The sequence below is a fragment of the Mustela putorius genome, unplaced genomic scaffold, assembly GCF_011764305.1.
Source record: "Mustela putorius furo isolate JIRA1106 unplaced genomic scaffold, ASM1176430v1.1 tig00003850_pilon_pilon_pilon, whole genome shotgun sequence".
In the NCBI taxonomy this organism is placed as follows: domain Eukaryota; kingdom Metazoa; phylum Chordata; class Mammalia; order Carnivora; family Mustelidae; genus Mustela; species Mustela putorius.
The window spans coordinates 17,091,111-17,106,308 of NW_025422002.1; the positions used below are offsets into that span (position 1 = coordinate 17,091,111).

Below are 15,198 nucleotides of genomic sequence, written 5' to 3' on the forward strand. Positions count from 1 at the left end.
AGCCAGGTGACCAAAGGTCACCCGGCCCGACAGCCGCTGCGGGGCGCCCGTGGCGGTGGCACGCGAGGGGGCGGTCCGCGGAGGCTCCTCCCTGGACGGTCGGGCCGCCGCCGGGCCCGGGAGGAGGAGCGCAGGCTGGAGCGAGAGGGTCCGTTGACAGCTGCTGACAGCTGGCAGGCGCGGGGGCCAAGAGGCGGCAGCGTCCTCGGCTCTCCGGTCCGCGATCCTGGCCGCCTTCAGGGCAAGGTACGCAGCAGCGTCCCTACCCCGGCGCTGCTTTCCTCCCCGGCAGTGCTAGCTTCCTGTCTCTTTAAGAGGTCAGCGGGTCGCCCCGCCTCTTAGGGATCTAATTGGCTTTTCCCGCAGCTTGCGCCCTCTTTTTGGTGGAGCTCCATTTCTATAGGCTACTGGGGTCTGGGGGCGGGCCTGAGTGCTATAAGTAGGGGCCGTGGCTGTTTTCGCAGTTTTGGCCCAACGAAAAGGTCGCTGCTGCTTTCCGGTCGCCGCTGCCCGGAGAGGTTGCTTGCTCTTTGGGGGCCGGTGGGCCCGGTGCGCTGACCGCGTTTCCCCTTTCCTGCCGGCCCCCCATTTCTGCGGAGCCGGCTGCCAGCGGCTCTTGCGCGACGCTCCCTGGCCCCGCAGCCTGCCCCGGGCGCTGGAGGCCAGACTCCCGGGGCCGGCGCCTCGTCGGCGCTCTCTTCGGTGGCGAATGAGCGGCCCGGGCTGTGGGGCCTGAGCACGGCCCGGGGCCCTCAGGTAAGAAGGGAATCTTTTCCCGCCACACCTGGAGGGGGAGCCCCGTCGCCGCCCGTCCTGAAGCCCTACGGCGGGGCTGGGCGCCCCCACCCTCTTTCGCGGCTGGGACCGCCACTGCAGGGACGCCCCCTGGCCTCCGCCGCACCTACAGCCCCTACCCGGCAGGGAGCACCCAGAGCCCGGGTGCATCTAGTGACTACCCGCGACAGCTGCGGGAGAGCCGGGAGCTGACCAGGACCTCCACTGCCATCCCCACGGCTCGACAGTGGCCCACTTGTCGCCGCTCCTTCCCGCTCAGGGCGAAGCCTCAGAGGACCCCCTTGGAGAGGTTTCAGAGGGCCAAGGGGGCCCCTTGGGTGAGGACTCACAGGAAGAGGCGACAGGTAATGGGAAGGCCCGGAGGGGTAGGGGTGGCAGAGCGCTCGGTGAGGGGCAGTGAGCACACCTACAGCTGCGCAGGGCCAGGGCTGGCCAGCCAGCAGGGATGGTGGACCCAGTGGCTTGAGACTGTGCAGGAAGAGTCTAGAGTCAGTGGCCCTGCATTTGGGCCTGTGCCTCGGTCCACAGACAGGAGCCAGGACCTGCCTCCAACTTTGCCATGGCCTTCAGCAGCCGGAAAGGGGCAGGAGGTGGTGGTTATGCAGCTAGGGCTGCTGTTGCAGCAGGGGCCTTCTGGGAAGCTCAGAAGTGCTGCGTCCATGGGACCAGGGGAAGGAGGGTGGAGGTGTACTTTGCTTTCTGCATCTGTGGTAGTGGAGGGGCTGAGGGTCTTCCCAGGTGATCCTTCTCCCACTCCCCTGGAAGGGCTTGGCTGCACTCTGCTGGAGGTTCATCTGTCCCCATCGTAACATTTTGTTGAGAACTTATTCTGTACCAGGGACTATTCTAGAGGATTGGGTCATGAGCACGCCTGGGGTGGGCAGCCAGTAAACACATCAGGACCCACTTCAGATGGAGGCCTCAGGGCGGGCTAGCTGAGGGAGATGTGTTAAGGAGGGCTTTGAGGAGGTGGCCTGAATGATGAGACCGGCAGAAAGGCCAGAACAAGAGCCCTGAGGTAGGAGGAAGCTTAGCAGCTTGGAGAACAAGGTGGAAGCCAGGGGGCTGGAGGATGGAAGGTATGAGGCACGGCAGCAGGCAGGGGGCAAATCAGGAGGGGCTTCCCTTCGTCCTGGGGGCTCCTGCCTGGGCTCCTGGCAGTTTACCAAGAGTGGCCTGTCTGGAACAGCGTTCCCCTCCCCACACCTGCAAGCCTGAAGGATGAGGGGCTGGCGTCTGTCCTATGGAACCTTCTTAATCTGTTTTGTTTCCAGAGTTTAGATAATCTCGCCTGTCTGCTAAGGGTCAGAAGCACTGAGGGGGCATTGCAGCAACTACGAAGTATAGCCTCTCCCTTTTTGCTCAGGGCTTACTGTCTTCTCTGGGGTTTTCCATCCAGTCCTGGTTAACCCCATTGCACAGATGAGAGACGGGAAAGCTGAAGCCCAGAGAAGGGAAGATCTTCTCCAGGGGTTCATTACCAGTCACTGTGTGACTGGAGCCGGTCCTGCCCCATAGGCTGGCCACAGAGGGAGGATGGAAAGGAGCTGGAGGCCCAAGTGGAGAGTGGGAAGATGGCCTCTGGAATGTTAACAAGGTCAGGAAAGTACCTCCCAGGTGGAAGAAACAGTCTGTTCTGGTTTCCCTGGTCCTGAAAGACCTGCGTTTGCCTTAAGCCACTCAGCCTCCAGGAAACTCCTCTGCGAATTCCATCCCTCGAATCTGGGCTCTACTTCTTCTTGCCCTCAGCCAGCCTTCTCACCGTCTCCTGTCCCCTGTCCCATCTTCTGTCCCCCATTTCCTGAGCCTGCAGACCCCTTACTTCTCTGTCACCACCCAGGCTTCTGCTCCCAAGCCCTGCTCCCAAGGTGTGGGGAGAAGAATATGGGGCCAGTGACTTAACCCTCTTGTGCCTCTCCTTTCCCCCTCTGTACAATGGGCACAAGAGTAGTTCCATCTCACGCAGAGGTGGTGTAATAGTTGAGAGTGTCACTAAGTGTGTAAAGCATCTAGCCCCGTGTCTGAGGGTAGTGTGCATTGTTGTTTTATTTTTTATTGTTGCTTCAGTTATTTTACAAGCTTTGACACACAGTGATAATTCTGGTAAGGCCAACAGCCTCATAAGCCAACAGTGCTTCTTTGACCAGCAGAGAAAAGGCACCAGCTGGGATCATATTAGCAATGTGGGCCGTCATCCCTGCCCTTGGCCTGCTGCATCAGAATCTGCACGTTCATGACGTTCAGGTGTGAGAAGCGTCGCTCTAGAGCCCAGAGCCTTCCATCTATAGGTGGAGAAACTGGCTCCCAGAGACGGGCACTTGGCAAGTCACCACTTGGGGGCCTGGGCACTGGAAATAGACAACCTGGCAGGTAGCTGGGAGGCCCAGAGCTTTGTCCGAGGAGATAACAGAAGTCCTTCCCTTGCAGCGGGAGGGCTCAGGGATGGTGTCTGCTGCAGCCACTGAGTCAGTAGGGGCACTGGCAGAGCAGTCACCTTCCCAAGGGGCCCTTGCCCTTTACAGCCCCCAACCCTTCCTCTTGGGAAAAAAAGGCAGCAGTTACCGAGGTGTGACCTTTCTTAGGCATTTACTTCTCTGTTCTTGTCTGATCCTCCTGACAACTTTGTTGGGAAGGTGTTATTTGTCCCTGTGACACGGGGAGAGGAGAAATGACTCACTCAAGGTCACACAGCCACATAATGGCTGAGCCAGAAGTGCAGCCCAAATCTGTCCGACTCCATAACCCATGTCAGCCAGAAGGTTTTCCTTAGTGAATTAGAGACATCAGACTCAACTAGATGTAAGTAGAGAAGGGAATTTGTGGGATTTTATGCCTAAAAAGAGTGCAGGAGTAGTACTAGCTTCAGGTCTGGCTAGATCCAGGAGCTCATGTGAGGCTCTATCCCAGTATGGATTTCCATCTGCCTCTCAGCTCTGCATCCCTCTGTGTTGGCTTTATTCTCAGGTGGGTACCCACATGTGGGGTCAGAGTGGTCCAGCTGTCTGGTACCATGACAGCAATGACAGCAAGTCCTGTGCTGATTCTCATTGGCCAGGACAGTGGAGTGTCCTGATAAGCCAGGCTTAGATCATGAGCACACTCCTTGGGCGTTGTGAAGGGCTTGAGTCAGCTGTCCCTCAATTTCATGGACAGAAACCTGGGGAGCTGAGGCTCCCCTGTCAGGAAAATGAGGGGCTGGACAGGCAAAACCAAGTGATGCTTCCCCCATCAGACTCTATCTGATTCTTCCTGCTGCTTGGCCCTGGTCATCCTCACTGGCTTTTGTTTTGTTTTTTTTTGTTTTTTTTTGGCCACAAGAGACCTCTCGGCTTCTCAGCAGTTACTGGGTGCTTCGCCTGCCCTCTGGGGCCTGCCTCTCCTAGGACTGCTTGACACCCCGTCCTAGGCCAGAGCTGGTGTTGGGTTGTTGGGACCTGAAGTTTGCTCCACAGAGAATGGTGAGGGGCGCAGGGGGAGGTGGAATCTGTCTTCTTCAACTCAGGTCACTTATCAGTCATCCTCCCAGGTCACAGAAGTCTTGGGGGGAGTGGCACACCCCATGCTCAGCATGGCCACGTTCACACAGCAGACCCTCAAGGGCCCCATGCAGGTGCCAAGAAAGGGCTTTCCTCCTGGAGGGTGTCTGACTGTCAGCGAGGAGAATGTTTCTTGGGAGACTTGCCCCATATTTCATCACCTGCCGTTGCCTAAACTTGGCACCAGCAAGGAGAATGCCCCTCCACACGTGGACCAGAGTCTCCCTTCGGGGCACTGTTGGCAAAGGGAAAGACGATCATTCATTTGGTGGGCTGTCCCACGTGTTGCAGGACATGTGGCAGCCTTGGACCCTGTCCACGAAAAATCGTAGCACCCCACCCCCTCCATCCCCATGTCAATCTGGAGAACTCCTGTGTGCTACTGAGGTGTCCAGTTCTGTTCCACACTGCCCCTTCCCAAGGCCATTAGCTTACTGTTGTTAAGATTTAGCTTCTGGCCCAGGGGCAGGGCCCCTGCCTATGCAGCAGGGCATCACGGAGGGGTCCTGGAATAAAATTACACCTTGATAGCTGGGGAGAAGGGGGCCGTGTTTGGTGGGGACACGTAAAATACCCAGTAGCCAGGCCAGAAGTCACCAGTTCTTGCTCTCTTCCCGCATTCCCTCGGGGTCTGTGGGCTGCTCATGTTGGCTGACCCTCCCAGGGGTATCCCAGATCCCTCCACTCCACTCCCACTGCAGCCACTGGTCGAGCCACCATCCTCCTGCCTGCACTGGTACAGTGGCTCCTTGGTCTCCCTGCCTCCCTCCCCCGGTTCCATTCCATGTTCCTTGGCATTCTGAGGGATCCTCTCCATGTGGACATGGGACCCTCTCACCTGCCTTTGTAACACCCTTCTCATTGCATTCAGACTGCAGTCACAGTGTAGGTGGCCATATGGTCCTGTGTGACCTGGCCCTGCCGGCCTTTCTAATCTCCCCACCACCCACACTGGCCTGCTTCTTGCCCTTTGACCAGGCCAAGCCTGTTTGTACCTCATGGCATTTGCTTTCACTGTTCTCTCCCAGGTGTGCTTTTTGTCCATATTTTCCCAAGTCTGGTTCCTTCTCAATTATTTAGATCTAGTACAAATGTCAGCTTGTCTGACAACCCAGTCCAAAGCAGTACCTCTTCATATTCATTGGGATTCTGGCTTAGCTGTTGAAACAAAGGTCAGGAAACAAGACAGTAGATTATTCCTGCATATTGCGTGATGGTCTGTTTTCAAGCTGTCCAAGATATGCCTGGAGGCATGTTGGTCTGGGACCCAGACACTTTTTCTCTTTTCTCTCTTGTTCTCAATACATGGTTTCAGTTTTGCGGTCTAAGGTGGCTGCTGTTGCTCCTGCCACCACATCCCTATTCCAGGCAATAGGAAAAGAGATTGCTTGGCCTAAAATGGACCAACTCATTAAATTAACTACTCAATAAAACTTGGTCATGAGGCCATATGGTGGCAATAGAAGCTCGGAAAATAGCCATCATCCTGGGAAGCCATATGTAAGGTAAAATCCATGGGCCCCAGTACTAAAGGGTAGGGGTGGGTATTGCGGACCCTGGTAGTCTCTACTGTGTCACCCATTCATCGTTTGGTCCCACTCCTCCGTTAACATGGTTTTCATGCTGGCTGCCTGGCTGGTGGAAGAATGCATGAAGAATGCATCCTTTCTTTGGACCTACTATGTGTGTTGGGCATATGTTCTTTTTCCCTGTTGGTTTGGCCTCAAGTTGCAGGTGGGGATGTGACCCCAGAGCCAGAGACTGGCCTGTTGAGGAGAAGGACGGGGGGTCGGTGCCCCAGGTCTCAGCCCATCTGCTTTGGTCTCCTGTCCCTTTCAGCCAGAGGCAGCACTTGTGTTCCGTGGCTTGGAACAGTAGCTGGGAGGCCCTGTGTCCCCTGCAGCCCTCACCCCGGGCCTCTTGGTGCTCAGGGGTAGCCTTAGTGACAGCACAGACATGGGTGCCCATGGCATTTGAGGGGTAGCCTTAGTGACAGCATAGACATGGGTGCCCATGGCATTTGAGGGCATTTGCCCATGGCAAAAGGGTGCAGGGACCCAGCGACCTGGCCTGCTCCTTGCTGAATGGGAGACCTGTGCTGTTAGAGTGTGAACAGAATACCTCTTTCTAATTTTTTTAAAACTTACTGACGTGTAAATCAGTATTAGAAAAGTCGCAGACCATAGACTCAATGAATTTTGCCACAGTGAGCACACCTGTGTTACCCCCCCACCCACCATCAAGCACTAGAAGCTGGAATGCCCCCCCCTGCCCCCACTATGCCCTCCATCCTCCACAAAGGTGACCCTCACCTGGGTCGGTGCGTGGCACGGGCCGCACACATGCACTCGTAGCTAGCCCCACTTGGCCCCATACCCATGAGGCCCTGTCATGTCGCCGACATAGCAGTGGCCTGTTCTTTCTCTTTCTGTTCTGCTTGTATGAGTGGCACCATGTACGTGTGCGTATGCTGAGGGCGGGCGTCTGGGCCATTGCTAGCCCTGGGCAGTTACAATGTACCCAGAAGTGGAGATTCCAGGTCATAAGGCTTCATCTCTTCTGGTCATTATTTTTAACACTGGTGTCTGTTATGTCCTGATGCCCAGGCCACGGCATGCTCGCCTGCCCTGCACCCCCCTGAGTTCCCCAAGGAAGTCCCTGTTGCTGTCACTGTGGACCCAGCTCTGGTCCAGTCCAGCGACCTGGGAGCCTGTCTGGTCCAGGGGGCTCCTAAGGCCCCACGCCACCAGCTCTCCTGTCTTCAAGGCTGGACTCTTCACCTCTCATTCAGAGGCTCTTGGATGTGGGTTCCCCTGCTGACTCCCATGTCTCCTGGCATCCCCCCCCCCATCATTGCCTTTGCAGACACAGCTCCCTCTGCCAGGGGGGGGCCCTTATGCCATGTCTCTCCTCCCCCTTTCCACTTGGAGACCTCCTGTGGAGGTCTTCCTGGCACAATGCATGTCCCCCTGATTTGTGTCTCCCTTTCCAGGGAGGCAGCAGAGGATGGCAAGGGGTGTGGTCTGCCTGAGGTGCACACGGTGCCCCACTCTGGCGCTCAGTGGCTGCGGGATTGCAAACAGTCAGTACCCCGCCTTCCTCCAATGGGCTGTGTGCGGAGGACTCTGAGGACTGCGTGTATGCGGGCTGTAGGGGGAGCTAGATCTCACTTCAGTGCCCACCACAGCCTCCCAGGGTGGACGCTGTCATTAGTCTGGTTCCAAGGACACAGGGACCTTGACCCTCTGCTCCCTGTCTATCTCCCAGACCCCCAGGGAGGGGGGAGGAGCTGGGGTCATGCCGAGTAGCCGGCTTTTTTGTGCCTGGCACAGAGGAAGGCTTAGTCACTGGGAGTGGCCTTTACTGTGTGTGGGTCATGAGACAGAGGCCAAGGCAGCGGACTGGGCCCCTGTCCGGGTCTTGTGTTGTGGCATGCGGGGGAGCCACACCTCAACTTCTGCCTGGTCGGCGGGAGAGTGGTCCACCAGCCCATGGTAGGTAACCACTCTTGGGATCTACTGGGAACCTGATACCAGAGACGCAAGGCCACACAGCCGCTGCGCTACTGACATGGGGGCTCTCACTCCCCCAGGGCCGGCTGCTGGCAGAATGGACATCCTGGAAGAGGTGATTTGGGCCAACGGGAGCACAGCCTTGCCCCCACCCGTGGCACCCAACATCAGCGTGCCACATCGCTGTCTGCTGCTGCTCTACAAGGATATCGGAACCTCCAGGTGAGGCAGGCTATGCCCTGAGTGGGTTTCCCCTGTGCGCAGCATGCATGGATGTGGTGTGTGTGATGGGGGCGGGGATGGGGGATTGCAGACAGAACCTTACCAGGTGGCTGGCTTCTGTCCCCATCTGCCAGGGTCCGGTACTGGGACCTCTTGCTGCTCATCCCCAATGTGCTCTTCTTCATCTTCCTGCTCTGGAAGCTTCCATTTGCTCGGGCCAAGATCCGTGTCACCTCCAGCCCCATTTTTATCACTTTCTATATCCTGGTGAGTTCACTCCCGACGGGTGACAGAAAAACCTAACTCCAACGGGCGTAGGTGAAAAGGGGAATTGAACCCTCCCTTGCCGGTGTCCAAATTAGCTAAGAGGAGCTGTAAGCTGATATCCTGTCTCTCTGCCCATGCCAATGGAAGAGGACCGCTTTCTTGGTGGTGCTAGTATAGACCTGGGACTCCCTCTGACTGGCCTGCCTTGGATCCCCTGTTGGTCGCTGAGCCAATCTCTGTGACTAGCAGGAAAGAGGCACTCGGGGGCTGAGAGGGTGGCGTCAACTCAGCCAGGCCATGTGCACTGCAGAGGGTGGTGGCCCTTGGAGGAAAATTGGGGAGCCGTTTGTAGAAGGCAGGGGAAGAGATGCTCGCAGACAGAACACCCACTGATGCCTCCATGAAGCAGTACCAGGGGACTCAGTGCTGACCCTGCCCTCGTATTCCTGGGGACTTCTTTCTAGAGAGCTCAGGAGACAGTGGTGAGCATTGGCTCAGGCAGATTGCCTCCAGGCCCCAGCTGTGCCGAATGACCCTGGACTGGTGGCTTGGCCTCTCTGTTCCTCGGTGCCCTCCTTCCTATATCATGTGTGCTGGGCCTGCTTTAGCCTGCGGCACCAAAGAAGACCACGCCCTTAGCCCTAGCCCGCTGGTAGCCAGCCATACAATAGGCACACAGCATTTGGCTGCTTCTATAGCCTGTCCTCTTGAGTGGTGTCAGCCTCCCCGAGAGTTCCACACGGGGTTCGTGGCACAAAGGACAGACTGTGTATGTATCAGGACTCTTGTGTTTGCATGTATCAGAAAAACAAAGTGAAACTCATGGAAGCTGGAGGGAATGTATTGATGGAGAAACTGACAAGTCCCGGGGCTTCAGACTGGCTGGATTCAGGGGCTCCATAAGACTGTGGGGGCACAGTCTTAGTCTCCCTCTCATCTGGGGTCTCTCTGGTGGCCTTGTCAGCAGTCTTGTGCTCATGGAGCCAGGCAGCCCAGCAGCTCCGGACTTACAACCTGCTCCCCACCAACCCCCTGCCCCACCAGCTTCCTTTCCAATGGCTGCACCTGGTGTTCTAGCTGTGCCTGTCACTAGACTCCCTTGGGTTTCACCCCATCCCCAAATCAGGGCAGCAGTGTTCCCCAGGGTCTCTGAGGTCTCTTCCCTGCAGCCTCCTCTCCTCCATGGCTGGGTATTAAAAGTGCTAATATGACGGCACTGATTGAAAATATGTACCCAGCCCTTACTGGCTACCAGGCTCACTTCCGCTACATCGATTTGCCCATTTGCTCCTCAGAGCCATCAAATACAGTAGGTCCTGGTTTCACCCCAGTTCATAGATGAGGAAACTGAGGCACAAATGTGCAGATCCTTGGCTGAGGTCACAGAGGCAGGAAGCAGCAGGGCTCGCATTCCAGCCTGGCTGTGGGGCTCTTCCATGTCACCCCATTAGCCATTCTAAGGCTGCCGGTATAGCCAGGAAACTGAGGCCGGAGAGGGAAAGGCCAGGTGGAGGTTACTGGCCGTGGAGGGTCACCCCACCTCCCTGCATCCCACTCCTGACTCTGAGTTTGGAATCCTTCCGTTCTCAGAGAATCTGAGGCTCCTGCGATGCACTGTGCCTCGCAGTGGTCTCATTCCCTGACCCCATCATAGCATCCCCACTCTTGCCTACCAGGTGTTTGTGGTGGCGCTGGTGGGCATCGCCCGAGCCGTGGTGTCCATGACGGTCAGCACCTCGGATGCTGCAACTGTTGCTGATAAGGTGTGGCTGGGCCTGCTGACAAGGGTGGGGGGGTAGTGTGGGGCGCTAGGGAGAGGGGTGACTGGGCCCCCAGGCTGACACTCTGCCCACTCTGTGTCCAGATCCTGTGGGAGATTACCCGCTTCTTCCTGTTGGCCATCGAGCTGAGTGTGGTCATCCTGGGCCTTGCCTTTGGTGCGTGTGCTGCTGGGGCCAGCGCTCTCCCTGTCCCTCCCTAGCGGGCACTGACCCCACCACAGTCTCCCACGGCTGGCTCTGTCTCCCTGACCAGCACGTTTCTTCCAGGTCACCTGGAGAGCAAGTCAAGCATCAAACGGGTGCTGGCCATCACCACGGTGCTGTCCCTGGCTTACTCGGTCACCCAGGTAAAGGGGGAGGTAGGGGGCAGGGCCAGCTAGGGGGGCTCCCTGGAGGAGGCCAGGGGTCACTGAGGGCCGAGCATCCTCTGCTCCCTGGCTCTGGGTCCAGGTTTGAATTACCTAGGGTGCTTGTTAACAAGGCAGGTTCTGACCCCCCACTGACCATTCTAGTCTAGTAGCCTGGGGTGGGGGCGGGGAGGATGCCTGGAACTGCCATTGTCACAGCAGCCCAGGTTCCCTAACATACAGGTTTGCAGACCACACTGAGAGTTATACATTTAGAGACTCCTTCCTTAGAGTTGGCAGTGGCTACCTCCTGTCGAGCTCAGTTCCCTGCTCCACGGCAAGGGCCTCCTCTGGGTGTTGGAGCCAAGTGGGTAGGGAGTAGAGCGAGGCCACGAGCAGTCTGGAGCAGGCCCGGCCAGGGAGCTGAGTTTGCTATGGTGGAGAGCTCTTGAGTGCTTTGTATTAGGGAGACCCCAGGATTTCTGGGTGGTAGGAGACTGAGGCCATCCCCTGCCTGCCCCTGCAGGGGACTCTGGAAATCCTGTACCCTGACGCCCACCTGTCAGCCGAGGACTTCAACATCTACGGGCATGGGGGCCGCCAGTTCTGGCTGGTCAGCTCCTGCTTCTTCTTCCTGGTGAGGTGGAGAGGACCCCTCCCCCTTTCTGGGCCTGGCACCCTGGGGGTGGCTACATGGGTCTCAGAGCCTGAGGCAGGGGTCTGGATGTCTTGGTCCCCGGCTTAGCTCTGGGCTTGGTGTCCCCAGCATCCTTCTCAGCCGTGCTCTGTCTCTGCAGGTCTACTCTCTGGTGGTCGTGCTCCCCAAGACCCCACTGAAGGAGCGCATCTCCCTGCCTTGTAAGCAGCCAGTGGGTGGCTCTGGGTCGGTGCTGGGTGCAGGGGAGGGTCTTCTGCTGGAGAGCCCTTGGTGAGAGGGAGGGGTCTTCTTGGCGGCCCAGAAGGGCCTCAGGTGACTCCTGGGGATGAAGGGTGGAGGCAAGGGCAGGGCCTCACGGTCCCCAACCCCCCAGCACGAAGGAGCTTCTATGTGTACGCGGGCATCCTGGCCTTACTCAACCTGCTACAGGGGCTGGGAAGTGCGCTGCTCTGTGCGGACATCATCGAGGGGCTCTGGTAGGTGGGGCGGGGCGGGACTGGGAGCGGTGGGCAGGGGGAGGCTAAGCCCAGGTCCCATTCAGAGAAGGCCCCTCCCTGATCCGCTCCTCCTGCCCCGCCCCCAGCTGTGTAGATGCCACCACATTTCTCTACTTCAGCTTCTTTGCGCCCCTCATCTACGTGGCCTTCCTGCGAGGCTTCTTTGGGTGAGTTTTCCCACCGGGATGGGGCGGGCGTGGCGCTGGCAGGGGGCGTGGGAAGTGGTGGGGGGTGGTAGCTCGTGCCCTGCTCACCACCCAGCGGCTGGTGGTTTGAGGGCCACGGGCGCCCCCGCGTGGCTGCCTGCAGAACTGTGCCTCCAGCTCCCTGCGCATGCGCATCATCCGCTTCAGGGTCCCCCGGCTCCCTACTCCCACCCAGTTCAGGCACTGGGAAGGATGAGACAGATGGTGTGTATATGTCTGTACCCACGCGTGCATACACACATATATGCATATGCACACATGCATGCACATACATGCATATACACATTCTATATGCAACACACACAGGCATATACACTTTACCCACAAGAGAGTGTCTATGTGCAGTGTTCTACACTTGCTTGCTTTTCATTTTAGAAGACTCCGCTCACTCTTTCAGCAAGCATTCACTGAGCACCTATTAGATGTTGGGCACTGCTGCAGCTGCCACGTTCTGACAGGGAACAAAGAAGACAAATCACCACGCTCCTGGATGCTCACTGGGAGTGGCTGGGAAGGGGAGCAGGATTGCAGGAGGCTGGTGTGGAGTGGATAATGGGGGAGGTGCACGTAGGTGCCTGTTTGTGTTTGGATGCCTGTCAGGGAGACAGGATGCTAAGGACATGGGGGATTGATGGTTGGATCCTGGGCCTCTGATGTGGTGGAAAAGCTGGATCTGAAGAGGTGGCGGGGGACTGGAGGGGGGTGGGCAAGGCATCAGAGGAGGGGTGAGAGGGGTTGGATTGGCTCTCATCAGCCCAGCCCTGATCTGTGTGGGACCTTGCACACGCATTTATCTCCCTGGCCTTGGGCTTCTTTTTGTAAATTGGGTACAGCTCTTCCCTGTCAGAGTTACCCTGAGCATTGAGGGACCCCCTTCCACCTGCCCTCTCCCTGCTCAGCAACATGGCCCAGGAGAGCACCAAGTAGGTGGTCATAAAAGCTGCCATGGTGGAGGTTGCCACTGGTGTTTGCTGAGCCCCTCGGGCCAGAATTTACCTTTGTTTACCCTTTGCAAAGAGCCTTTTGAGATCAGAGTTGTACCCATTTTACAGTGAGAAACAGGCAAGTGAGAAACGTGTCCTTGTCCAAGCTCACACATAGGCTGAGTTTTAAAACAGGTCCCATTGGACTCCAGAGTCCAAGCTTTGGGGACCTCCTGGGGCCGCCATTGGACAGCAAGGCTTACTGTTTGGAGAAGGAGGCCTCTCCTGACCACACAGTGGGGCTCCACCACCCCTCTCTTCTCCCCACCAGCTCGGAGCCCAAGATCCTCTTCTCCTACAAATGCCAAGTAGATGAGACGGAAGAACCAGATGTGCACCTGCCCCAGCCCTACGCTGTGGCCCGGCGGGAAGGCCTGGAGGCGGCAGGAGCCGCCAGCACGCAGTTTGACTCAGCCGGTGGGGTGGCCTACCTGGATGACATCGCTTCCATGCCCTGCCACACGGGTAGCATCAACAGCACAGACAGTGAGCGCTGGAAGGCCATCAATGCCTGAGTATGGCCACCGTGGCCCAGAAGGCCTAGTGGGGTCCATGGAGGGCAGGTTGGAGAGAAGACTAGGGAGTGCCAAATCCCTGGTGGGGAGGAGGACGAGGTCATGGGACCTTGTGTGGGCAGCAGCCCCAGGCAGGCCCTGTCTCGCCCTCTGTACCCCCAGTTGCTTTTGGCCACCTCTGCTCTAGCTGGGGGCTGCCTCCCCCTTCCACCTGCTCTCTCCCTGTTCCGCTGGCCCAGACTCTGATCTCTCAGGGGCAGGTCTGGCTGGCTGGGGGCACCTCCTTTCTCCAAAGCCTGGGCACCAGGACCAGTCTGGCTCTTCTCATCCCTCTGCCTCTTCCCCATTGCGCTTTGGCCTCCTCAAAGCTCACTCCGGCAGGTGGACGGAAGTGTGTATATTTTCTGGATCTATTTTTTAATAAAAAAAACAAAAGGAACAGAAGGTGTCGCTGTAGAGGTTCCTCTTAGGAGCCCGAGGGCTGGGGTGAGACCCTGTGATGATCAGAGGTCCTGGCAGGCCCTTCTGTGTCCCAACGCCTGGGAGGCTCTGGGTTCCTTCATTTCTTCAATGGAGGAACACTGGCCAGTGCTCAGGCCCTGGACTGGCTGCTGGAGAAGTGGAGGACAGTCGGATCCCAGTGCCCCATATCTCGGGTCCCCATCCGAGCAGACAAGAGGATCGTGGAAAGGGAAACATGGTTCTGTGAGTTGCCGTTTCCCAACCCTGTTGGGGAGTGTGGGGTTTGGAGTACGCCCTGCAGGTCCTGTCCTTTCTCTGCACCTTCTGCTCTGCTCTCCTGGACTGGCTGCTTCCCCTCCCCTAGCTTCAGCTCACCATCTGTGAAATGGGGATAAAGAAGCCTGTGTTGCAAGGCCTGCTGTAAGGATTACCAACACAGGTTGTGACTGTGGGGCCAAAGTGCCATGCTCCCCAGAATCCGGGACAGAAAGCTGGCCAGGAGTGGGCCAGGAGGTTCCTCCTCAGAGCTTTCTTAGAAGCCTGCTGGGCATTCCAAGCAGGGCACATATTGGGGTCTGGGTAGAGAGGCCTGGACAGGCCAGTGCCATCTGAGAAGCCAGAGTGACAGCCTGGGTTTGCTCAGTGCGATGCCTGAGCAAACAGCCCTGTCAACAGAGAGGCACCCATAGACAAAAAGAGGCTTGAAGCCTACTGCCCATCTTAAAATTTGTTTTTTAATAGGTAACATGCATAAGAAAAGTTCACCCTTTGCAGGGAGGTGCACAGTGGAGCATGAATCTCCTCCCCGCCCTGGCCTCACTTTCCCTGTCCCCTGCCCCAGAAGCACTGCCAAGGCCAGGAGCTTTGCTGCTGGCTGGAGGTTCCTGTGTGTGTTCACACTTGTGTATGCGCTTTACCTTGTTCTGGGAATGTAGATGTTCTGTCTGTCTGTTCTTCACTTGACACTTGATCTCGGGATCCTTCGTGTCAGGTGGCAGGGCGGTTTTTATTCCTGATACATTTTGCAACAGTAGACAACTCAGTGACAAACATCCTTTCAAATATGCTTTCAGTAACTCATGCACGTGGAATTACTGGAGCACAAAGTCTTAATTAGTTTTAATTAGTCTTACAGTCTTTTGGCAGAGTCCTCCAGTGTGCCCCCCCTTTTCTTCCATTGTAATCGAATCCCTGATTTTTTAAAAAGCTGGGTAAAGAGCTTCCTGGATCAAGACTACATTTTCCAGCCGTCCCTGTGGGTGGGTGTGGCCATGGGACTAAGTTCTGGCCAATGGAATACAAGCATGCATGCAACTTCCTTATGGAGAGGACAGGCTCTGTGCCTTTCTTCTAGGCTGGCATCGTAGCAGCCATCTTGAGTCACAGAGCATCTTGGTAATGAAAGCCTTTCACGGAA

The 15,198-nt window shown here is 57.1% G+C and overlaps 1 protein-coding gene across 5 annotated transcripts; it reads left to right on the plus strand.

The window, feature by feature from the left end:
* TPRA1 (transmembrane protein adipocyte associated 1) lies at positions 1-13,758 on the plus strand. Of its 5 annotated transcripts, none has more exons than XM_004738659.3 (11): positions 1-246; positions 7,924-8,065; positions 8,200-8,332; positions 10,009-10,095; positions 10,197-10,269; positions 10,381-10,460; positions 10,987-11,097; positions 11,258-11,318; positions 11,492-11,594; positions 11,702-11,782; positions 13,076-13,758. In XM_004738659.3, the coding sequence occupies exons 2-11, from the start codon at positions 7,941-7,943 to the stop codon at positions 13,317-13,319; spliced, it is 1,098 nt and encodes a 365-aa protein (XP_004738716.1). In that variant the 5' UTR covers positions 1-246; positions 7,924-7,940; the 3' UTR covers positions 13,320-13,758. The 5 variants fall into 5 exon arrangements, with proteins under 5 accessions (XP_004738716.1, XP_004738714.1, XP_004738717.1 ...); XM_004738657.3 differs by lacking the exon at positions 1-246 and adding an exon at positions 290-756; XM_004738660.3 differs by lacking the exon at positions 1-246 and adding an exon at positions 777-1,139.
* The last annotated feature ends 1,440 nt before the right edge of the window (positions 13,759-15,198 follow it).

What these genes read in the sequence shown, in the direction of transcription:
- TPRA1 (XM_004738656.3), top strand. Translation starts at nt 7,338, where the DNA reads ATGGCAAGGGGTGTGGTCTGCCTGAGGTGCACACGGTGCCCCACTCTG. An exon ending in TGGCTGCGGGATTGCAAACA is followed by an intron (nt 7,414 to 7,923) that starts GTCAGTACCCCG and finishes TCACTCCCCCAG; the next exon opens with GGCCGGCTGCTGGCAGAATG. An exon ending in GACATCATCGAGGGGCTCTG is followed by an intron (nt 11,595 to 11,701) that starts GTAGGTGGGGCG and finishes CCCCGCCCCCAG; the next exon opens with CTGTGTAGATGCCACCACAT.